Source organism: Peromyscus maniculatus, chromosome 1, assembly GCF_049852395.1.
Source record: "Peromyscus maniculatus bairdii isolate BWxNUB_F1_BW_parent chromosome 1, HU_Pman_BW_mat_3.1, whole genome shotgun sequence".
NCBI classification, from domain to species: domain Eukaryota; kingdom Metazoa; phylum Chordata; class Mammalia; order Rodentia; family Cricetidae; genus Peromyscus; species Peromyscus maniculatus.
In genome coordinates, this window is record NC_134852.1 from 19,723,673 (window position 1) to 19,749,904 (window position 26,232).

Consider the following 26,232-nt stretch of genomic DNA (forward strand, 5'->3'; position numbering starts at 1 on the left):
AGTAGCTAAAGTGGAATAGTTCTTTCACACTCTACGTTTCTATACTATGTTGATCCACAAATCCATGTTCTCTGTCGTATTTGCAGTTCTTTAAAAATTTTTATGAAAAGTTTTATATTGAGTATATGGACATACATAAAACCAAACAGCAGAAAACAATAAATATCTATGTCTTTGTACAATCATGAGAAATCCTCCCAAGTGACGAAGCCTTTTTTTCTATCATTTGAAAACAGATCCCAAGGCTGCCAAAGGTGGCTTTCAGGTAAAATCACTTGATACACAAACCTGATAGCTTGTATGTGTTCCCCAAGAACCCCCACAGAGGTAGAAGGAGAGGACCAACTCTACAAAGTTGTCCTCTGTCTCCACATGCAAGCCATCACACACACACACACACACACACACACACACACACACACACACACACACACACACACTTCATACATACACAAATAGATATATTCAAGTTAGAAGACAAATTTCAATCTCTGTTACTCCAACAGATAAGTATAATTCTCTAACAACCAGAATCCCCTTCTAGAGGTTAAAATAGAACCAAAGCGATGGCTCAGCTCCTTAGCAAGCAAAGGCAGCCTGATGACCCTCATTGAATCTCCAGACTCTGCGTGATGAGAGAAGAGAACCGACTTCTGCAACTTACCCTCTGATCGCCTCATATGTGCTCTGGCACTTGAATGTCCAAAATCCCAGACCCACACATGCACACCAATCTGCCAATCAATAAATGTATAAAATTAAAAAGAAGTAGAATAAATGAGCAATAACTTTAGTCAACTGATATTTCAGTCTACCTGTATTTAAATTCCACTCTAAAAAGTTTGATATGTTCTCAGATTAGAATATAGCGAAAGTCCACACTCTGTAATAGATGGATAATTTTTTTCATTCTATGTTCTCTTTGTTGTTGTGTTCTTTGTTTCTTTTATTTTTCATTTTCAATTATTAAGAAACTTTCTTCTCACTCTACATACCATCCACAGATACTACCTACTCCCTCCTCCCTTCTCGAAGCCCTCCCTCCCACACCACCCCACATCTCCACATCCACCCAAATCAAGGTCTCCCATGGGGAGTCAGCAGAGCTGGCACACTGAGCCTTGGCAGGTCCAAGGCCCTTCCCACTGTACCAAGGCTGTGTGAAATGCCACAACCACAAGTATCAGATTCCCAAAAGCCTGCCCATGCACCAGGGATGGATCCTGATCCCCCTGCCTGGGTGTTCCCCAAACAGTTTGAGCCAAATAACTGTCTTCCATATCCAGAGGGCGTAGTCCAGTCCTGTGGGGGCTTCACAGCCACTAGTCTACAGTTCCTGGGCCTCCAATAGTGTGGCCGGTCACCTCTGCACTTCTTCCCATCATGATCTCGACATTCCACACCTGCAGAATCCCTCCTCTCTTTCAACGATTGGATTCCCAGAGATCAGCCTGGCGCCTGGCTGTGGATCTCTGCATCTGCCTCCATCAGTCTCTGGACAAAGACTCTATGATGATAGTTAGGGTATTCATTAGACTGGTCACCAGAGTAGACCAATCCAGGCACCCTCTGGACCACTGCCAGCAGTCCAAGGTGATATCATCTTTGTGGGTTTCTGAGAGCCTCCCCAGCACCCTGCCTCTACCTTTTCCCATGATGTCCTCATCTATCATGGTATCTCCATCCCTGCCCTCCCACTCTGTCACTGTTCCAACTCGACCCTCCTATTTCCCTATGTTCTCATTCCCCCACTCCTCACCCCCTGTAACCCCCCACACCCAATTCAATCATGTAGATCTCATCTACTTCTCCTTCGCTGGGTCATCCATGTGTCCCTCCTAGGGTCTTTCCCTGTTAGCTAGCCTCTCTGGAGCTGTGGGTTGCAGTCTGGCCATTCCTTCCCTCACATCTAGTATCCACTTATGAGTGAGTACATACTATGTTTGTCCTTCTAGTCTGGGTTACCTCACTCAAGATAATATTTTCTAGTTCCATCCATTTGCCTGCAAATTTCTTGTATATCATTGTTTGTTACTACTGAGTAGTATTCCACTGTGTATATGTGCCACATTTTCTTTATCCATTCTTCAGTTGAGGAGCATCTAGGTTGTTTCCAGGTTCTTGGTATTACGAATAATGCTGATATGAACATAATTGAGCATGTGTCCTTGTGGTAAGATAGAGCATTCCTTGGGTATATGCCTAAGAGTTATATAGCTGGGCCTTGAAGAAGACTTATTCTCAATTTTCTGAAAAACTGCCATACTGATTTCCAAAGTGGCTGTACAAGTTTGCATTCCCACCAACAATGGAGGGCTGTTCCCCTTGCTCCACATCATCTCCAACATAAGCTGTCTTCAGTGTTTTTGATCTTAGTCATTTTGACAGGTGTAACATGGTATCTCAGAGTTGTTTTGATTTGCATTACCCTGATGACTAAGGATGTTGAGCAATTCCTTAAATGTCTTTCAGTCATTTTGAGATTCTTCTATTGAGAATTCTCTGTTAAGCTCTTTAGCCCATTTTTTTTTAAATTGGAATGTTCAGTATTTTGAAGTCTAGCTTTTTGAGTTCTTTATATATTTTGGAGATCAGCCCTCTGTCAGATGTGGGGTTGGTAATGATCTTTTCCCATCCTGTAGGCTGTCATTTTGTCTTATTTACCGTGTCCTTTGCTCTACAAAAGCTTCTCAGTTTCAGGAGGTCCCATTTATTATTTTTCTCAGTGTCTGTGCTACTGTTGTTATTTTAGGAAGTCGTCTCCGGTGCTGATACATTCAAGACTACATTCTGCTTTCTCTTCTATTAAGTTCAGTGTAACTGGATTTATGTTGAGGTCTTTGATTCACTTGGACTTGAGTTTTGTGCATGGCGACAAATATGGATGTATTTGTCATCTTCGGTCTATGGACATCCAGTTATGCCAGCAACATTTGTTGAAGATGCTTTCTTTTTTCCATTGTACAGTTTTGGCTTCTTTGTCAAAAATCAGGTGTTCATAGATGTGAGGATTAATGTCAGGGTCTTCAATTCGATTCCATTGGTCCACATCTTGGTTTTTATGCCAGTACCAAGCTATTTTTATTACTACAGATCTGTAGTAGAATTTGAGGCCAGGGATCATGATGCCTCCAGAGGTTGCTTTATTATAAAGGATTCTTTTAGCTATCCTAGGTTTTTTGTTTTTCCATATAAAGTTAAGTATTGTTCTTTCCAATTCTGTGAAGAATTGTATTGGGATTTAGATGGGGACTGCATTGAATCTGTAGATTGCCATTTTTACTATTTTTATTCTACCTATTCATGAGCATGGGAGATCTTTCCATTTTCTGATATCTTCTTCAATTTCTTTCTTCAGAGACTTAAAGTTTTTATCATATAGGTCTGTCACTTGCTTAGTTAGAGTTACCTCAAGGTATTTTATATTATTTGCGGCTATTGTAAAAGGTGATGTTTCTCTGATTTCTTCCTCAGCCCATTTATCATTTGTATATAGGAGGGCTACTAATTTTTTTTGAAGATCTTGTATCCTGCTACGTTACTGAAGGAGTTTATCAGCTGTAGGAGTGCCCTGGTAGAATTTATGGGGTCACTAATGTATACACTCATATCGTCTGCAAATAGTGAAAGCTTGACTTCTTCCTTTCCAATTTGTATCCCCTTGATCTCTTTATGTTTTCTTATTGCTCTAGCTAGAACTTCAAGTACTATGTTTAATACGCATGGGGAGAGTGGACAGCCTTGTCTTGTTCCTGATTTTAGTGGAATCGCTTTGAGTTTCTCTCCATTTAACCTAATGATGGCTGTCGGCTTGCTGTAAATTGCCTTTATTATATTTAGGTATATTTCTTGTATTCCTGATCTATCTAGAGCCTTTATCATTAAGTGGTGTTGGGTTTTGTCAAAAGCCTCTTCAGTATCCAATGAGATGGTCATGTTTTTTTTTCCTTTCGGTTTCTTTATATGGTGCATTACATTGACTGATTTTCATATGTTGAACCATCCTTGCATCCCTGGGATGAAGCCTACTTGGTCATGGTGGATAATTTTTTTGATGTGTTCCTAGATTCTGTTAGCCAGCATTTTATTGAGTATTTTCGCATCAATGTTCATGAGGGAGATTGGTCTGTAATTCTCTTTCTTTGTTGCTTCTTTGTGTGGTTTTTTGTATCAGGGTGACTGTAGCCTCATAAAGGGAATTTGGTAATGTTCCTTCTATTTCTATTGTGTGGAACAATTTGAAGAGTATTGTTATTAGCTCTTCTTTGAAAATCTGGTAGAATTCTGTGCTGAAACCATCTGGTCCTGGGCTTTTTTTTTTTTTTTGGTTGGGAGATTTTTAATGACCATTTCTATTTCCTTAGGGGTTATTGGTCTGTTTAAATAGTTTATCTGGTCTTAATTTAACTTTGGTATGTGGTACCTGTCCAGAAAATCATCCATTTCTTTCATATTTTCCAATTTGTGGAGTATAGTTTTTGAAGTATGACCTGATGATTCTCTGGATTTCCCCATTTTCTGTTGTTATGTCTCCCTTTTCATTTCTGATTTTGTTCATTTGGATGTTCTCCCTCTCTCTGCTTTTTGGTTAATTTGGATAAGGTCTTGTCTATCTTGTTGATTTTCTCAAAGAACCAACTCTTTGTTTCATTGATTCTTTGTATTGTTCTCTTTGTTTCTATTTTATTGATTTCAGCCCTCAATTTGATTATTTCCTGGCATCTGTTTCTCCTAGGTGAGTTTACTTCTTCTTGTACTAGGGCTATAGGTTGTGCTGTTAAGTCACTAGTCTGAGATTTCTCCAACTTCTTTATGTGGGCATTTAGTGCTATGAATTTCCCTCTTAGCACTGCTTTCATAGTGTCCAATAAGTTTGGGTATGTTGTACATTTGTTTTCAGTGAATTTTAGAAAATCTTTAATTTCTTTCTTTATTTCTTCCTTTACCCATTGGTGATTGAACTGGGCATTATTCAGTTTCCATGAAACTGTAGGCTTTCTGTAATTTTTGTCATTTTTGAAATCTAACTTTAAGCCATAGTATTCTGATAAGATACAGGAGGTTATTTCAATTTTTTTGTATCTGTTGAGATTTGCTTTGTGACCAAGCATGTGGTCAGTTTTAGAAAAGGTTATATGGGGTGCTGAGAAGAAGGTATATTCTTTTGTGTTTGGGTGGAATCTTCTGTAGATATCTATTAAGTCCATTTGAGTCATAATGTCTGTTAGTCCCTTATTTCTCTGGTAAGTTTCTGTCTGGTAGAGCTGTTTATTGGTGAGAGTGGGGTGTTGAAGTCTCCCAATACTAGTGTATGAGGTTTGATGTGTGATTTAAGCTTTAGTAATGTTTCTTTTACAAATGTAGGTGCCCTTGTATTTGGAGCATAAATATTCAGAATTGAGACTTCATCTTGTCAGATTTTCCCTGTGATAAATATGTAATGTCCTTCCTGATCTCTTTCAATTGATTTTAGTTTGAAGTCTATTTTATTAGATATTAGGATAGCTACACCAGCTTGCTTCTTAAATCCATTTGATTGGAAAGTCTTTTCCCAGCCTTTTATTCTGAAGTAGTGTCTGTCTTTGAAATTGAGGTGTGTTTCTTGTATGCAGCAAATGGTTGTATTTTGTTTTCGTATCCATTCTGCTAGCCTGTGTCTTTTTATAGGTGAATTGTGACCATTGATATTAATGGATATTAATGACCAGTTATACTTAATTCCTGTTATTTTTTGGTGGTAGTGTTGTATGTTTCCCTGCTTTGGTATTTGTTGGTGTGGGACTTCTCTTGCCTGTGTTTTCATGGGTGTAACTAACTTCCTTATGTTGGACTTTTCCTTCTAGTGATTTCTGTAGAGCTGGGCTTATGGAGAGATATTGATTCAATCTGGTTTTATCATGGGATATTTTTGTTTACTCCATCTCTGTTGATTGAGAGTTTTGCTCGGTATAATAGTCTGGGTTGGCATCTATGGTCTCTTAATGTTTGCATAACATCTGTCCAGGACCTTCTGCCTTTCAGAGTCTCCATTGAGAAATCAGGTGTTATTCTTATGGGTCTGCCTTTATATGTTACTTGGCCTTTTTCCTTTGCAGCTCTTAATTTTTTTTTCTTTATTCTGTATGTTTAGTGGTTTGATTATTATGTGGTGAGGGGAGTTGTTTGTTTGTTTGTTTGTTTGTTTGTTTGTTTGTTTTTTAATCCAGTCTGTTTGGTGTTCTGTAAGCTTCATGTATCTTTATAGGCATTTCCTTCTTTAGGTTGGGAAAGTTTTCTTCTATGATTTTGTTGAATATATTTTCTGTGCTTTTGAGTTGGTATTCTTCTCTTTCTTCTCTCCCTATTATACTTAGGTTTGGCCTTTTCATGGTGTCCCAAATTTCCTGGACATTTTGGGTCATGACTTTGTTGGCTTTATTGTTTTCTTTGACTCATGAATCTATTTCTTCTACTGTTTCTTCAACACCAGAAATTGGCTCTTCCATCTCTTGCATTCTGTTGGTTATGCTTGCATATGTAGTTCCTGGTCTTTTACTCAGATTTTCCACTTCTAGCATTACCTCAGTTTGTGTCTTCTCTATTGTCTCAATGTCAGATTTCAAATCTTGAGCTGTTTCTCTCATTTGTTTAATTGCTTTCTCTTGGTTTTCAAGGGATTTTCTGATTGCTTCCCATTTTTTATTTGACTTTTCTTCTAATTCTTTAAGGGAATTTTTCATTTCCTCTTTAAAGATCTCTATCATCTTCTTAAGGTCATTTTTAAGGTCAATTTCTTCTGTGTTGGGATGTTCAGGTCTTGCTGATGTAGGTTCTGATGGAGCCATGGTGGGTTTTTTGTTGTTGACTGTATTTTTGCACTGGTGTCTACCCATCTCTTTCTCCACTTAGTGCAAGTGGTGTCTGTGTCTGAGGGAGGCTATCTTGGTCTGATCTATACTTTTAGTCCATTAGGAGCTCTTGGTCTAGTTGGTGCTGATGGACTGTTTGTCTCAGGGAGAAGCATTTAGTCCAATTGGCCCTTGTGGGCTCTGTCTAAGGAAGTAGTTGTAATCTTGGCATTGGGTGGGTTGGGAGGGTGGGGCTTGTGGGTTACAAGGTCTGTTGGGGGTGGGTAGTCTGACCTGTCTGCAGGAGGTCTGCCTGCCCAGCTGGCCTGAAACTGGGACTGCAATGGGTGGTGGTGTAGGGGCGCAGGGTTATGCCCCTGGTTCCCACCTAGACAAAGACTCATCTCTTAGTCCAATTGGGTGCTGGCAGTCTCTGTCCCAGGGAACAGTTGCAGTCTAGGAGGATGGGTCAGATAATTTTATTTTTACTAACCAATTAATTTCTTTCCAGACCCATCATAGCCAATCTCACTCCTTCAACTCCCCCCAGTCTAGCCACCCCCAACATCTCCCCTCCCATCAACTCCCTCTCTCCTCTCCCCAAAAAAGTGCAGTCCTCCCATGAACATCAGTGAGCCCTGACACAACAAGCCAGAGCAAGATTAGGCACCTCCAATATGAGCCCATGAGTGCAGGTCCACACAGAGACCAGGGTGCTAGATCCACTGAAGCTGGAATTACAGGTAGCTGTGAGCTGCCTAACATGGGTTCTAGCAACCAAACTGAGGCCTCTGGAGGAGAAGTGAGTGCTCTGAACCATTAAGCCACCTCTACAGCCCCACCAAACAAACTTCAGACCTTCATCACCCCAGAAGGAAACACTGCACACTTTAGTCTACACTGCTCACCTCCAAACCTCCCTCCACAAACCTCAAAAAATTATTATTCTAATAAATGTCTTTCTGGGTTTACTTCTTAGTAGATTGGAATATTAAAATATATAATGTTCTTTATTTAGCTTCCTTAACTCAGTGCAAAATTCTCAGTATTTAACCACATATTAAACAGTATTCTATTTCTTTTATATTTGCTTCTTACTACCAAATAATGTACCAGTGATGAGTAAGTCATACCAAACATTCATAAACTGAAAAACATTTTGAGTGTTTCAACTCTTAGTGCCTAAATAATGCTTCTCTGAAGCTTCATTTACAGTCCTTACAGACATATTTTTATTTTTCTTGAGTATATATCTGTAAGTAAGATTGCTAAATCACATGGTAAGTCTGTGAAGGAATTATCAATGAAAGGTTCAATCCCCACTATTAATGATCTCAAAACAAAAAAAGAGAGATTAATGATTATCCTGTCAATTCCTCACACCCTCAGCATCACGACATCATCACCTCATCATCCTTTTTGCACTTTTACATTTACATTTCTCTGTGTATTCAAATAGGGGGTGCTTCCATTAGAAAGCAGAGGTAACACAACAAGTTAGTGATGTCACCTCTCTTCTCTCAACATCTGGATCCTTTGTATCAAACCCAGGTTGCCAAGCTTAATGGTAAGTGCTTCTAACCATTGAGCCATATTACCAGCTCCCATTTCTAACTATCTCAATTGTGATCAATTTTAGCAATACATAGAGAGGAAATAGTAAATGACAATCTATGTGGCCAATATCAACTGATAGTCATGAGTGTTTTGTTAAAAGTATCTCATTTTAATCATGATCTGTCTTTTAAATTCCTTTTGATCCACACAAAAACAGTGAGACAAAATCAGATTGTTGGTCTTGGCAACTTCCCCAAGGACTAGATCATGAAACTTTGTGGTGTGGATTTGGGGACACACCTTCTCTGGAGCATCTCACTCTGCCTCTCCTGCTGTGACTGGTGGCCTCGCCTTAGCCAGGCAGCAGTGTTCCTCCCTGGCTTCAGCAAGATGATGTAGCACTTGGGGATGAAGATGCCACCCAGAAGGCCAGCAGTGGAGGCCAGGATGGAGAAGATCTCTACAGTCACAGTGGACTTGCCCCGGGCACTGTGGTACAGGGGCATGAAGGCTGTCCAGACACTGCAGAAGAGCAGCATGCTGAAGGTCAGGAACTTAGTCTCATTGAAGACATCTGGCAGGCCCCTGGCCAGAAAGGCCACAGAGAAGGTACCCACTGCCAGGAAACCCAAGTAGCCCAGCACACAGAAGAAGATGGTGCCAGAACCCTCCTGGCACTGGATGACAATGTGCTGGGGTTCCGAGATCATATCCCTGTCTGGGAATGGTGGGGAGGTGGCCAGCCAGACTCCACAAAGAACAACCTGCATGAAGGAAGCAATAAGGACCACTGAGGTGGAAGCCCCAGGGCTCAGGCATACCCGGATCCTGTCCCCTGGCCTGGTGACCCTGAAGGCCAGGACCACTGTGAGAGTCTTGGCCAGAACAGAGGACACAGCCACCGTGAAAGCCACAGCAAAGGTGGTCTGACGGAGGAGGCATGTCGAGACACTGGGTCGCCCAAGGAACAGCAAGGCACACAGGGCACAGAGGCAAAGAGAGAGCAGGAGTAAGTAGCTGAGACTTCTGTTGTTTGCCCTGACCACAGGGCTGTCTCTGTGCTTCAGGAATACTCCCAGAACCAGGACAGCCAGACCAGCCAGGAAGAGTGCCACCAAAGCCAGCATGAATCCCAGAGGTTCCTCAAAGGCCAGGAAGATCTCTGTCCTGGGCAGGCAACGGTCTCTCATGTGGCTTGAGTACTGCTCCTTGGGGCACAGAAGGCAGCTCTTCATGTCTATGGGAGACACACAGACACCATTTCTGCAACACTAAATGAACTACACCAGCTCTGAAGGACGGTGTCCCAAGCACTAACTGCTCTTACATCCTTTTTATCATGTCATGTATTTATGATTTATTCCTGGTGACCAGGGCTGGATGGCTCATATTAGAGGTAGAGGCACAGAGGGGGAAATTGCACAGTCTATGTCTATTTTAAGAGAAGAGTCTTGTTTCTGTCTTCAAACAGTGTCTCATGAAACTCAGGCTGGCCTTGAACTTGTTGAGTAGCAGAGGATGACCTTGAACTCCTAAGTCTTCTTCCATAACCTCTCAAGTGCTGTGATTATAGGCCTACACCACTATACCTCATTTATGTGAGTTTGTGTATAAGCATGTTTGTGTGTGAACACAAGTATTTGAGTGGATGAACATGCATGTGGAAACCAGAGATGATCAGATATTGTTTCTCAGTCATTTCCCTCGCCTTATTTTTCTAATCAAGCTTATTTGTATATTTTGGTATGTGTATGTTTGCATGGGCTCAAGTATGTCAAGGTGTGCAAGTGGAGGTCAGTACAACTGTCAGGAATTTAGAGCTCACCTTCTTCCATGTGGGTTTCAGGAACTGAATTCAAGCTCCCAGGCTAGTCAAGGAGTGCGTTAACTGATGAGCCAATTCACCAGCCTCAAAAATGTACTATTTTCTTTTAAAGTTACTCGTTTTACTTTACCTGTTGAAGTTGTGTTCTGTACATTTTGATAGACTGCAGAAGATTTCATCATTTGCCCTGAAACTAGAGTTACAGATGGTGTGATCCAACACTCCTAACCACTGAGCCACCCTCTCACCTTCCTCTTCACTTTAGTTTTTGAGACAGGATCTCTCATTGAACCTGGACATCACTGAGTTGACTACTCTGACCGCCACAATCCTAAAGATCCTCCCTTCTGTCTCTGTCTCCTAAGTACTGGGAATACAGGAATGTGCCACCACACCTGGTCTCCTATGTGAGGTTTTAATGGGTCATTTCTTCCCAATAGTATCAGTAACTGATTATATTCACAAATGTTTTAGACTGAGCTGTGAAACCAAAATTTATATGAAGTCCTACCCCTCAGCATCTCTAAAAGAACTGGATTTTGCCATAAGTAAAATGGAGATGATGTAATAAAGGTTAAATGAGGTCACTAGGATAGATACTAATACCAACATGACTGCTAACCTAATAAAAAGGGGGAGTTTTAGCTGGGTGTGGCTACACATGACTTTAATCTCAGCACTTGAGAGGCAGAGGCAGGTCGATTTGTATCAGTTCAGGGTCATATTGGTCAATAGAGTGAGTTGTAAGCAAGCCAGGGCTGCGTAATGAGGCATTGTTTCAAAGCCAAACAACAAACAAAGATAGATAGATAGATAGATAGATAGATAGATAGATAGATAGATAGATAGATAGATAGATAGATAGACAGATACATACATACATACATACGTAGGTAGGTAGGTAGACAGACAGACAGATAGACAGGCAGACAGACAGATAGATGATAGATAGATAGATAGATAGATAGATAGATAGATAGATAGATAGATAGATAGATAGAGAAATAAATTACCTCAAAATGAGAGCACACAGAAAGAGGATGACTCCACCAGGGCAAGAATAGGACTCAGACAATATCAACCCTGATGAAAACTTGACTTTGCATTTTCAGCCTTCATAATTATACAGGCATAAGTTCTATAGCTCAAACAGCCACTGTGAATATGGTGGTCAGTTGCCATTCAGTCTCTAGGATGAATCCCACAAATACAGAAGAACAAATAAGTAACAAAAGGACAACCACCATGCAATTCCACTTCCAGGAGGTTTAAACAGTAACTGAAATCCATCAACATGCGCAAAAGCCAGGGTTGTGATTACAGGACCACTTGAAGCTTGTGGAGTAAGTAGCTTATGCCTGTTTCTTGACTGGATCCAAAGGATGTGTAGTGTTTGCTAGAGGAGAATTCACTGTGCTGCCTAATTTTGTCTGTGTACTTCTCTATCTCAATAAAGCATTTACCTAAGAACAACTGTAAGACTATAGTTCTGGCTGGTGTTCCACAGGAAAGCAAAGGCTTGCAACGTCAGTGGAGGGGTGTGGTGGATTGACTGAGGCTGGCCCCCATAGTCTTGTGTATTTGAATGTTTGGTTAGGAGTTGGTGATTGTTGGGGGTGGATTGGGAGGTGTGGCATTGTTGGATGTGAAATTTTGAAAGTTCAAATTCCCACAACCAGGACCCATGTCTACCTCCCTGCCTTCCTGCTGCCTTTGGATCATAAGGTAAGCTATCAGCTGGTGCTGGGCCACCATGCCTGCCTGCCTGAGGCCATACTTCCTGCCATGATAGTGACAGACTGAAACTCTAAGTAGGCCCCTAGTTAAATGCTTTTCTTTTAGAAGCTGCCTTGGTCATGGTGTCTCTTCACAGCAGTAGAACAGTAACAAAGACAATGGACAGATCCAAGAGGCTCACAGTGCCCTCTTGACGCCCCTCCCCAGATCCCAGTTCCACATGCCCTTACCTCTTTGGTCTGCAAACTGTCCCTCAGGGCAGGGACGGCAATCAAAACAGCAGTGTGGGGTTCCCAGCCTAGGCACTTGGCTGAACCCTGGAAGGCAGCTTTCACTGCAGACAGATGTGGGAACCTAGTAACAGTGAGCAGAGGGTCACCAGAGACTCTCCATGGATATAGATGCTTGACCTCACCCTGAGAACCAAAACAGAACAGTTGCCTCACAGAACACTAGATGAAATGCCTTTCAGAAAACATATCTATCCCAGCAGATGTCAGATGGGAGATGTACCTTTGAGTGTAAACAAGGAAGGGCTACATCTGCCTTACTTAGCTAAGGGATTCAAAAACATAGCTAAACAGCTTGATGTGTTGTCTTTCCAGACTTTCTGGGGCTCCTATATCAACAACTAAAGGTATTTGGGCAGGACAGAGGGCTCGGTGGTTCAGAGTACAGGCTGCTCTTCCAGAGAAACAGGGTTCAATTCCCAGCACCCAGATAGCAGCTCACACTATAACTCCAGCACCCAGATAGCAGCTCACACTATAACTCCAGCACCCAGATAGCAGCTCACACTATAACTCCAGTTCTAGAGGATCTAGTGCCCTCTACAGCCTCCACAAGCACCAGGCATGCACATACTACACAAATATACATGCTTGGAAAGCTCCATACATGTAAACAAAACTTGAAAAATAACAGTAAGTATTGGCAGACATTAAGAAGTGCTACAGTATTGTCAGGTCATTTTTGCTGGTGAATCAATATCATTCAGAGAAAGATCTGTTGTGAGGCAAACAGCATAGTCAGTTATAACTGACTGACCCATCCAGAGCTGCATCAACTAAATACACAAGTAATGATGAGGAGCCCTGGATTTAGAATTGCCCCTTCACTTTAACACATTAGGACAAGACTTATCACTGCAGTCAGGCAACTCACTTGAAGATCCTCCTTCAAATGGACCATCATTTTGCTCCCCAAAGAGATCTGAGGATCTATCATGCCCACATGAACCAAGTGAAATGCACCCTCAGGGGTCTTCTGCCCTTGGAAAATGTCAAATTTTGTCACCAAATCTCCATTGGCATCAAACATAATCTTGATTCCATCAGGAGTCTTGAAGTGCACCTTCCTGAGGGCAAGAAGCAGCTGAAGAAGGAAGGGAGACATTGTACACTGGCAAGGACCAGTTCAGAGTCTTGTCTAAAATGCAACATTCCATTCACCTCTGCAATGATACAGAGTCATTTCAACCTAGGACAGCACCCTTAGTTAAAAGGGAGATAAAAGACCTGTGATAGTTTCAGAATAACAAATAAGATTAATTAAAATAAGATTAATTAAAATTAATTAAAATTTCATAATACTTAATCAAGACAATATTAATCCTAGCAGTGTGTCTGTGTGTGTGTTTGTGTGTGTGTGTGTCTCTGTGTGTGTGTGTGTGTGTGTCTGTGTGTGTGTGTGTGTGTGTACAGCTCATTCATATTGAGTAATCCAGAGAACAACTCTCAAGAATGTTCTCTTCTGCTGCCATGTGGGACACAGGAATTTAACTTATACTTGGGGACAAGTGCCTTTAACCACTAAGCCACCTCAACAGCCTTTAAATTAAACCCAAATACATGACAATGTGGTTCCTGCTCCAGGGTCTCATTTGGCTGTGCACTACTGTCCTCAGTCTTCCCATCACAGTCAGTAGACTCCAAATCCTAGCAGGACTTCCACAGACTTCCCCATCCCACCTAGACCACCCATTCACTCCAAACAGTCTCCCATTATTCATCAGTCCCACCCTTGGTGCTCTTCTATTTGCCTCCATTCTAGGGTCTTGACACATGATGTCCCTGCCACCTGCAATGTAATCACATCAGCTTGTCTAGAACTCAGATATTTCTTCATAAAAGGAACTTTTCCAGCATTTCACTTCTCTTCACTCATTCCTCACTCCGTCTACTTTAAATCTTCTTCATAGAGTATGCACACAGTTACCACCACATTCATATCTGTTTTGTGCTGTGTAGTCCTGGTTGGCCTTGAATTCAGGATTCTATGATCTCAACCTCCTGTGTGCTAGCCTAACAGGCATAGGCCACCAAGCCAGGCCCCATGTAATTTGTAATCTGTTACTCTCAGCCAAAAATTCTACAACTATCACTGTGCATCTGGTTGATAACCACAAGTACATTAACCAGGCACACAATAGAGACTCAGGTCATCTCAGTGAAGGTGATGAAAATATACCTTCTCTGCGGTCACCACTCTCTTTAGTTACCTCACCAGTGAGCAACATTTCTTCCAAGGGCCTCCTTACATATCTGGGCCTATGCTACCCTGAATGTATTTGAGAAGACTGATAGATAGATAGATAGATAGATAGATAGATAGATAGATAGATAGATAATAGATAGATAGATAGATAGATAGATAGATAGATAGATAGATAGATAGATAGATAGATAATAGAGAGAGAGAGAGAGGGAGAGATAGGCTGGTGCCAAGAATACATATACAATATATGTATATGAACTTAATCGCTAATATTTTAAAACAGAATAATTAAAGCCTAATTCTAGATAGCCTTAAGAAAATATATCTTAATTACTTTTGAACCTGTATTCACCTTGTTTGTTTTTTTTCAGATATCTTAAGTTATATTTTCTTTTTCAGAGCTGCTTCTTATTTGGGGCTACTTTTTTTTTGTTTTAATTGAGGCGTAATTCATAAAAGGGTGTATTGTTTTGATGAGACTTTTTACAACTGTGGCTGGATGTCTTTCTTTAGTCTTCCAAGAAGGGCCATTTTACTTTTTTAGAGTTACTTTTTAAAGTCATGAGGTCAACAACTTGGACTACTATGCATGTAAGTGCTAATGCAAATTAAAGCCCAAGTTGACCTCCAGCAGCAGTTCATTCTATGTTGACAGTGAGAGAACACTTTGCCTGTTAGGATACTGTTACTCGTGGACTGAAATGCTGAAGAAACCCCTCCCCCTATTTTGTTTTTTTGCAAAAATCAAGGTATATTCTAGGGTTTCCTGGTTGACCTCAACAGATAAACTGAGATGATAGTCTTAGTTCAGAAATGATCTGAATGTAGATTTACAGTCTACAGTACAGCTGGCTAAGTGATATCGCTTTCACAGTTCTGCATGTATCCCATCGGCTCCCCATTAGTCACTGAACTCTTAAAACTGGTATTGTAACATTATTACAATGTTTTGCACCAATTTTATAAACTTTACAGTACAATATGTGTTCCTTTTCTGAGGCAAACCAAAGGTATATTTCTCAAGGTTCTGCTGCTATCAGCAGCGTTGATGGAGGATTTCTTATACATTTGTAATAGATAGAAATAAACCAGAAAAAAAAAGTGGTGGAGGAAAAGGTGAACACTGCAAGAATACTCAAAAGGGCTGAGAGTTGCAAACACCAAGATTGGCTTTGCATAGTAAATGGAATAGAACAGCTCTGAACTATAGCTTACTTTTCCTGGTTTGGTCTGACAGAATGATTGAATGCTTTTGTACAAAAATCAGAGCCTTAAAAACAAGGATTTGGTGAGATTGTAAAATGGTGTGCCACTTTGGCAAAACAGTTTGGTGGTTGGTCAAAATGCAAAACATTGTTACTCTGTTACTCAACAATTCTACCCTTAGGAATATAACCTCAAACTACTGAAAATGTGCACCTATGAAACATGTACATGAAGGTTTACAGCAGTGTGTTGCTAATAGTAAAAAAGTTAAAACAACTCAAATAGCTATCAAATACTGGAGAGAAATAAAATGTGGCTTATTCATACAATAGAATATTATTAAGACAAAAAAAGAATGAGAAACTAACAGATTAAATGACTTTGGTGAACCTTCATAATTTCATTTGTAGATCTTTCCATTTCTAATTTATAAATACATTTGGGGTTATAAATTATAAATGTACTGCCTCCTGTCAACATTGTATACTTCTATTTGATGATTTCTGTGTCAAACATTATATGGAAATGTTTCCAAGTATTTTGTGTATTAACTGTGAATGAATAGAACAAAATAAATTGCCTGTGATGGGAAAAAAATAAATAAATAAATAAATAAATAAATAAATAAATAAAAACAGAATAATAAGTGAGAACTTTGAGTTGGCTCAGGGATTAAAATATTTGTGGATTACACAGAGAAAAGCACAGTATTTCAAGGGTCAAGGGAAAGGATGGTGGTCTTATAACAGATATAAAAGAAAGAATTTAAACAAGGGGCTGAGGAATGAAATCTCCATAGAAACATCAGATATTTATTATAGTAGATTAATAGAATAATACAGGAGAAGCTTGACATAACAGGTAGTAGGAAATAACTTCACTTATTTTAATTTAGTCAAACTTAAATAGAGACACACTGTCTAATTTTTCTGTAGCCATAAGGCTTTATGATACCAATTCTAAGGGAAAAGATATTGAGTTAAAAGAATTGATTTTATCCTAATGTTAGATTTTAGTTCTCATGATATTTGCTGTTCGCTCCTTTTGTTTCTTTACTTTGATATGCTTTTGTAATCATGGAAGACTTTAGAAAATGAATGTACCCTGAAAATACTTTGTAATCAATAATTAAAGTCTGTGAGGAAATTTAAAAAGAATTTGAGGATTACACCTCAAGTCCCCAGAACCTATCTAAATTTTAGGTGGGTGTGGCAGCACATCTGTAATTACGTCCTCAGAAGGTGCAGACAGGAGGAGCCCAGAGAAAGCTGGCTAGCAAGACCAGTCACAACAACAAGTTCTGGGTCTGAACAACAGACCCTGCCCTAAAGAATAAGGTAGAGGAGTGATAGAAGGATGATGTACACATGAGTACACCCCCACCACATGGGCCTGCATGCCAATGCACATGAGCCCATAGACATGTACCACACACTCAAAAAAGGACAAATGAATAAATAGCATTTAGTATCTCTTTGAAATTCTGGTTTGTATCATGCCTATACTGAAAATCAACAACTGTTTATGAAAGCTCAGTTTTAAGACACTAAAATAAATCTATTTATTGTTATATGAAATTTTAATTTTATTAGGAATTGTGTATTTGCCAAAACAAGCGATGCTACAAGGACTGGACTCATCTAAGATCACACACATAACAGGGAATCCTTGTCCATGTTTCTTCTAAGATTCCTCTTAGATAAAAGTATGAGGAATCCTTGCTTAAGCATACAGTCAGCTTTTCTGTAGCTTAGTCAGAATCAATGTCCTCTTCCCCAACCATCCCTGAATCACACACTCCACACATGCCTCTCTCACCTGCCAGGGCTGGAAGTCCTGAGAGTCTGTAACTTTCCCATGCTGGTGCCCATGGGTTATCATGTCTTGCAGGGCATGAGCAATGCTGTAGACAGCTGTGTAAGCAGCATCAATTTTACTCACTTCTGGGAGAGCATACTGCTGGTTTTTCAGACTCTCATTCCCTGAGCACAACTGGACACCCTCTGTCACTGTGCTGCTCTGGTGGGGCCATGTACAATCAAAGGTGAACTCCCAAAACTTCTTTATAAACATGTCTTCTGGGGTCTGGCTGGGCCTCAGGTAAGCAAGGAACTCAGGGAAGCCAGTTGCCCTGCTGCTGTGATACAGAAGGCCAAATGTGCTGTGCAATACCTGGGAAATGCCTGGAATGGTCAGGGCGAGTGCCATGTGCAGAGTGTCCTTGCTGACCCAGACCTGGCCTGAGACAGGGACATCCAGTAAGCCATACAGGATAAGCTGGAAATTTGCATTGCTTAGGAAAACCAGAACAACCCTGGCTGTGGATTTTTGCATCTTCTGGACAATCTCTTCAATCTTCCCCAAGGACTCATGAGAAGGAACATGGAGGGTGTACTCAATGCACACACCAGCTGTGCTCAGCTCCTGAATGGCCAGAGAGCTGGCCTGCTGCCCAAAATCATCATCATGGGCCAGAATGATCACCCAGGACCACTGAAAGTGAATTATCAGCTGGGTCACTGCAAGAGAGGATGTGAGGTCACTAGTGAGTGTCCGCATGAAAGATGGGAACTGGATCTTGTCACTGAGGATGGGTAATGAGGACCCATAACTGACCTGTCAAGGAAAAGCCAGGATAGAAGAGTGGATGAGATCTGGACTTAGGCATAGGCTGATGATCTGGTTTAAATGTGGGAGGCAAGGGGATGGAGACATGGTTCAGCAGTTTAGAGTCCTTGTTATTATTACAAAGGACCCATGTTCAATTCCCAACACACACCTCATGTTGTTCACATCTGCCCATAACTCCAGCTCCAGGAAATCTGATACACTCTTCTGGCTTCATCCTGACCATGGCAAAGACTCCAACATATACACATAATCATATATGTATATTAAATTTTAAAACATAAATAATTTTCAGGGAAGGACTTGTGCATCCTGATTTGAGAATTGTGCTGGTTCTACAAGCAGCATTGTGCCCCTCACTGTCTGATCATCCCTGACACAGCCCTGTGACTTCTGGAATGAAGCTCAGATCCATAGCTTTACCTCCTCTGCTCTCAGCATCTGTCCTTCATCTGCCCTCTAGTATTTCATCCCTGTACCTCAGTTAGGATTGGCCTGACTCTCTGGTTTGCGCACAGCTATTAGGTTGTTATATTTTAAATTCATTCGGTGTGTGTGTGTGTGTGTGTGTGTGTGTGTGTGTGTGTGTGTGTGTGTGATGGTGTATATGTAAGGATCACACCAAATTGTTGGAGGTTGTCTCGTGGTAGGAATGATGTGGTGTTGTACCTTTGGGCTTGAGGGGAATGTCTTTCTGTAGGAGGATGTAAAATGTTCTCAAATCAACTGTGGTACTCATCCTAAGATAAATGTCACTGAATTGTTCACCTTAAATGGAGAAATTATCCTTAAGTCACCTCTTAAACCTATAAACTGAAGAGATGATTGTCATATATGGCCAACCTTGTGGGAATGACACTGATGGCTGGGATACCGGGAACATCCAGGGGGTAGATCGGAGCAAGTGGCATGAACCCTATTGCCTAGACTCAAATTCCAAATACCTACAGCTAGAAGAGCTTACTGATAAATCCGTGTGTGTGTGTGTGTGTGTGTGTGTGTGTGTGTGCATTTATTTCTCTGTGAGCTGGAAAGATATCTCCTCAGGTAAAGGTGTTTGCCAGCAAGCCTGAAAATCTGAGCTTAATCCCCTAGTAAACATAGTAGAAGAAAAGAACTGACACCTTAAAAATGTCTTCTAGGGCTGGAGAGGTGGCTCAGTGGGTAAGAGCACCGACTGCTCTTCCAGAGGTCCTGAGTTCAATTCCCAGCAACCACATGGTGGCTCACAACCACTTGTAATGAGGTCTCGTGCCCTCTTCTGGCCTGCAGGGACACATGCAGACAGAATACTGTTTACATAGTAAATAAATAAATCTTTAAAAAAAAAAGTCTTCTGACCTCCACAAGGACACCATTGCACTGGTGCTAAGTGCACACACAAACACACACACACACACACACACACACACACACACACACACACACACACACACACAAACACATTATTATAAATAAGGGTTGAAAGGATGGTACAGTGGATAAAAGTACTTGGTGCTCTTTCAGAAGATCTGAGTTCAAAATCCATCTCCCTTGTGACAGATAAAAAACATCTGAAATTTCAGTTCTAGGGATTCCAATGCCTTGTTCTGAATGTTCAAGAGCAACCAGGCACACGTGTAATATATATTTGTATAGATACATATATGCATAGATATATATGTGTGTATGTGTGTGATATGTATGATACATATATGATATATTGATATGTGATAGATGTGAAATATATGTGTGTGCTTATATATACATATATACTTCACATATTTATTATATATATATGAATGCAAAATACATTTACACATTAATAAAAATTGTAAAAATATATTTTTAAATAAAAAAGGAAATTATCCACTTACTTCATCATTAAGAGGGATGATAATTCTCTCTAAACTCTACACATGTAGGAGAACCATGTTGGGCATGGAGAATATTTGCAGGGAGACTGGCTCCACAGTAGAGCTGCTCACTACTGTGACCATCACCATCGTTTTCACTGTCATCATTAAGGGACTGCACTACATTCAGGAAGGAAGAAGGCTTGAGCAACTCACCTGGGGAAACTTGTACAGTCCCAGAAGTCTGGCCATGGAGACAGACAGGGATGACCTCGTGTCCCCAACCAATGCAGCCTGAGGAGAGCCATGCTGGCATGTGTAGTTGGGGATGGGCTCCTCCTGCCTCGTGAGAAAGCTCATTGTCTCATGGAGGGCTCCATGCACTGTGTCCCCAGAGTTTCTAATAGAGAAGCCCAGTGTCACATTGGGTAACAAGTAAGCACTCCTATTAATCTCCTCAATGGCAAAGACGAAACTCTGGGCCACCCGGTAGCCCCAGTTAGAAATGCTGAGGGAAAGAGAAGCCCACATTCATCACTCATGATGGGGTAATTGGAACAAGAATAAAGACAGTGACTCAGAGGATACATGAAAAACCTACATCTCCACAAATACTTGTACACAGATGTGCAGAGACGCACAGTTCAGAATACATAAAGGGGAGCCAGAGAGAATGTGGAGACAGTAATCAGAGGGGCAGTTTCAGAAGACAGGAGGGATAGTGAAGATGTAATAAACAATCTGAGTGTGGTGACTTCATGTTGGGAGCCAATTATCACTGTTTGTTATGACAAGGGTGTGTGGTTTCACTCGGATCCATGGAAAGAAGAATCCGAGGCATCTTAAAAATGAATTTACCCTTTGGTGGCTGCAGGAGGATTCAGCCTCAAAGGACCGAAGCACTTTCCCTTCACTGAGGGCATTTTTACATTCTTTCTATTTACAGTTTAGCCAGTTAATTTCTGTACCTTCAAAGCAACCTGAAAGGAGCTCCCAAATATAAAATGCCAACTGTAAATTCCTTGATTTCTCAGGGACCACAGTGTTCTGGGTTTTCTGAACCAAGTTTTGCATAGGCCTTTGATCCTTGGGAGGCTCCCAGACAAGATTCACATAGGGCAATAAGAGAAACAAAAGGTGTTGGTTAAACAAAGGGTGGATTAGGGCTAGGTACGACTCTCCAGAGCCAGGCCAAGAGTAGCTCAGCAGGAATGCAGCCACAACTTAATCCCAGCACTCAGGAGACAGAGGCAGGTGGATCTTCCTGAGTTAGAGACCAGCATGAATTACATAGCCAGACCCAGGAACCAGAGCTGCATACAGAATCTCTGTGTCATGAAAACAAAGTAAAAACCTATTGCATTGTATAGTTGGTTACAATTAATAGCAACTAACATCTATTTCAGAAGTACTGAATCCAAGAGCCAGAAGACAGAGAGAAGAGATATGAAATACTGTCTGTAGGGCATGACTCAGACATTGCAGACATGTGAGCATGTCAACAGCCAAGCATGCATTGGAAAATTCCTTGTGTGGCCCTACTCTCCCCTGCTGAGCTACTGCCAACTAACGCATTTTGAGGAATAGGCATTCATTGCCTTCAGTCATGTAAGGAACAGGTGAATCCACCAAGCTTCAGTGGACAGTTCCAAACTGACAATTGGTTAAAATCAGTAGGTCACAAAACAAAATAGCATGAAAGTGGGAAAGTGACCTCTGAGAAGGAGAAGGGAATTTCAAGTTTGGAAGGAAGAGAAGAGAGTCTGGGGAAATGAGAATAAACAAAATGAACTATATAAATGCATGTAACCATCAAAGAATAGAAATCCACCTGCCTCTGCCTCTTGAGTAGTAAGACAATTAGCAAGCACCACCACATCCAACTGATGCTGTTATATTTTAATTTATTTTTAAACTTAACATCAAGAGTAGATTTGTTATTGTTTTGAGGCCAAGACTTCATATCACCCAGTGTAACCTCACATTCACTATATAACTTAGAATGATATTGAACTCCTTTTACATGTATATGTGTAGTATGCACATATGGATAAAAGAGAAGTTGACTTCTTTATCATCTTCAAACATGCTCTGCACATCTGTGTGTGTGTGTGTGTGTGTGTGTGTGTGTGTGTGTGTGTGTGTGTGTGTGTGGCAGAGTTGGTATTGTATTGTGTGCATGGTGTATCCCTGTGAAGGGTAAAGGCTGATGGAATGTCAGGATATCTTTCTCAATTGCTTCTCCACCTTTTAAAGAACATTATTCTGTTTTCAGTGTATATAATGTGTCTGCAGACCAAAACATGCTACAACACATAGAGGTCAGGAAACAACTTTGTGAGTCCATTCTCTTCTTCCAGCTTTATGTGGGTTTCAGGCAGGGTTCAGGTCATCCATAAGACTTGCATGCCAAGCACTTTACCCCACAAGGCATCTCAAGGGCCCCTCTTAACTTCCTTTTTTGAGACAGGTTAATTCACTGAACCTGGACTTCATCCATTCAGATAGGCTGGCCAGCCAGTGACCTTTGGAATCTGCCTGCCTCACTGTTCCTAACCAGGGTTACAGATGCTCAACATGCTAGGCTTTCACATGGATGCTGGAAATTCAAACTCAGGTCTTCAGGCTTGCACAGCAGACAGGACACCAACACAGGAATTTCCTCATCCCCAAAGACCTTCAATATTGGATTCTCCTGTCTCCACTCCCACATTAGATTTTAAATGTTCACATCACCAAAAAATAAGTATGCAAAGTGATGTGTTTCTGGTGGATTGATTAAATATTCTATATTGTATACATTCATTAAAATATATCTTTATACCCAATACATACATAAAATTATTACCTGATGGCTTAAAAAGCAACATGGGATCCAGGTATGATGGTGCACACTTGTGATTCCAGCACTCAGGTTGTGGAGGCAGCAAAATAGTGAGTTTTAGGCTAGCATCACCTACACAAATAGACCCTCTCTCAAAAAAGAAAATATACTCAAGGACAAGTCATTGTGATCTCTGTGTTGGTGGCTCATGCTTGTAATCCTGTGTTTGAAGGGCTAGTTTAAACAACACAAGGAGTTCCAGACTGGAACACAAAGTAGGATACTGCCTCAAAAAAAAGTAACAAAAATGATGATAAATGTGAAAAATCAATAGTGAAAATCTCTTGCATTTGTAGCTGATTACAAAATGATGGTAGTTACTGTAGAAAATACTGGGATTTTTTTGTTTTTTATTTTGGGATTTTTTTGGTTTCAGTTTGTTTGTTTTGTTATGTTTTAGGGGGGGTTGTTGTTATTGGAAGGGGGTTTGTCTTTTTTGGGGGGTTTTCGGGACAGGGTTTTATTTTGGTGCCTCTCCTGAATCTCCTATGTAGACCAGGCTAGCCTCGAACTCACAGAGATCTGCCTGGCTCTGGCGAACAAGTGCTGGAATTAACATTGCCACCAACCTAGAAAATACTCTGAACTCTTTTTCACTCCGGTCTCATTATGCACCCCAATCTTGGCTAAAACTAATAATGCTCCTGCCTCGGTTTCCTGAGGGCTAGGAGTGCAGCCATATGCCCTATGCTCAGTCATTGCAGCAACAAAATAGTAATACAGCTAAATACAAACATTTAAAAGCCAAATAATATCCCAAATGCTTGTTTTAAAAATTACTGCATGCAACATTATCTTGAGAAAACTGGGACAAAAATATCCTAAAGTGGGACTGTGGATGACTAAGTTCATAAGTTTTATCCCCAGCACCTAAGGAACTGAGTTGGTGATATGGTCCAATCATCTCAACACTCAGAAGGTGGATGCAGGAGGATCAGAAATTTAAGGTCATCTTCCACTACCTATTGAATTGAAGGCTTACAAGTCTTAAAAAGATATAACAAGCAAAAGGAATATAGTACAGAGGAATCAGGGAGGCTGATAAATAATGTAAATGTATTATTTACACACTAACCCATTCAGCAAACACACCTATCTAGACACCACTTTAGGAACCAAGGATATACAAAAGAATCAAGAAATGCCCCCTGGCTGGTAGAGCACATACATTAAAGATAGTAGATGAGAGGCCTATATTTCAGTCTGGTATAAACAAGAAAGACAGACAGACAGAAGTGATGTAAAAGGAGAGCACCAGAGATACTGCATGTAAACACAGAGAAAACTGGTGGCTATCTAGCTGGGATTCTGAGAATCAACCCTTATCCAAGGCTACAAACAAGCTTGTAAAGCTGCTTCAGGATTTCAGAGATTCCTAGCCTACATCCAGCTCTTACCTTGAAACCAGAAGGCCAGATGGTGGGGCAGTGAAGTCAGGCAGGGTACCAATAGAGAGGTCAAAGATGGAGAAGCTGGCCCCCACTATTACATCTCCAGGACGATCAAAGCGGGGCCTCTGACTCGGCAACAGCCCGGCTCTTGGTGCAGAAAAGGCAGACCCAGAGAGACAGCCAAAGAGAACAAGAAGGAGAGTACACAGCCACATGCCTGCTGGGTGCCAGACAGCCAGTGACAGGACAGCCCCACATGGGGCAGTGGCTAGCAGTGAAGGGGGCTTTTATCTAAGAGACTTGATCAAGGGATCAAGGACCTCAGGCTAAGACCACACTGGAAACTCAAGGCTTGCATGCTTTTGTGAGAATATTGATAAGGAGGTGGTGAAGGTGGGTGGCCACTAAATCCCAGATCCATTAAAAGTTTTATCCCCTTCTCCTGAGGCTTCATGGCCTCTCTGCATCCAAGGCCATAGCTCTGGGCATCATCTGCAGACTACAGGAAGGGTGACAACAGGTCTGACTCTCTCCTGGGGGACTTGCAAGTTTAGAATCAGCTGTGCTCAGGGCACTGTTTTGTAGACAACACCCAGGTTTGTACAAGAAGCAAATACCTGAATAGCTAAAATAAAATATTTCTTTCACACTCTATGTTCTGAGTGATCTTTGCTATTCTTTAAGGAATTTTTAGAGTGGTTTATCATGAATAATTTGGACATACAAATAACCAATCACTAGAAAACAACAAATATCCATGTCTTTGTAGAGTCGTGAGAAATCCTCCCAAGCAACTGAGCCATTCTTCTGTCATTTGAAAACAGATCCCAACTACCACGATAGTTTTCAGGTAAAAATCACTTGATACACAAACCTGATCACCTGTGTGTGATCCAAAGAACCCACATGGAGGTAGGAGAGGACCAACTCTACAAAGTTGTCCTCTGACTCCACTCACAAGCCACGGTGCACACACACACACACACACACACACACACACACACACACACACACACACACTTTACACATACAAAAAATATACATTCAAGTAAGAAGACAAATTCTAAACTTTGTTACTCCAACAGATGAGTATAATTTTCTCACATAATCATAATTCCCACACTGAAGCCTAAAATGGAGCCAAATCGATGGCTCAGCACCTTAGCAAGTAAAGGCAGCCTGATGACCCTCATTAAATCTACAGGTCGTAGGTGATGAGAGACAAGAACTGACTTCTCAAACTTATCCTCTAACCTCCACATAGTGCTTTGGCACTGCATTCCAAAAACATTGATGGGAACATGTACACACAAATCTATCAATCAATAAATGTATACAATTAAAAACAGATCAATAAAAACAAGCAATGCTCCAGTTCACTGATATTTCAGCCTATGCTTATTGAACTTTCACTTTCAATAGTTTGATCTTTGCTTAGATATCAGGATATAATGGAAGTTCACACTCTGTAACTGATACACAATTCTTCATTAATACAAGCTTTATTGAGACATAATTTACATACTGTACAGTTTATACATTTACATTATGCAACTTTATTTTATTTTTTCCTCTTTTATTAAAATTTTTTTATTCATTCCACATACCAACAACAGATCCTCCCTCATCTCTCCTCCCACTCCCTCCTAGCGTTCCCCAACAGTCCACCCCACAGCCCCTCATATGAAAAGGTATGATCTTCCATGGGGAGTCTGGTACATTCAACTGAGGCTGGTCCAAGACTCTCCTCTTGGATCAAGGCTGTGCAATTGTCCCACTATAGGCAATTGACTCCAAACAGCCAGTTCATGCACCAGGGATAGATCCTATTCCCACTGTCAGGGGC

General features: G+C 40.9%; 1 protein-coding gene across 2 annotated transcripts; it reads right to left on the reverse strand.

Annotated features, from left to right (window-relative positions):
* Window positions 1-6,180: 6,180 nt before the first annotated feature.
* LOC102921949 (vomeronasal type-2 receptor 26-like) lies at window positions 6,181-24,601 on the reverse strand. 2 transcript variants are annotated; one of them, XM_042278107.2, is made up of 6 exons: window positions 24,393-24,601; window positions 20,328-20,619; window positions 17,467-18,264; window positions 13,111-13,320; window positions 12,177-12,300; window positions 6,181-9,621 (listed from the first exon to the last, which is right to left on the reverse strand). In XM_042278107.2, exons 1-6 carry the CDS (start codon window positions 24,599-24,601, stop codon window positions 8,645-8,647), a joined length of 2,610 nt encoding a protein of 869 aa, XP_042134041.1. In that variant the 3' UTR covers window positions 6,181-8,644. The 2 variants fall into 2 exon arrangements, with proteins under 2 accessions (XP_042134041.1, XP_076427211.1); XM_076571096.1 differs by having other exon boundaries at window positions 13,081-13,320.
* Between the last annotated feature and the right edge of the window lie 1,631 nt (window positions 24,602-26,232).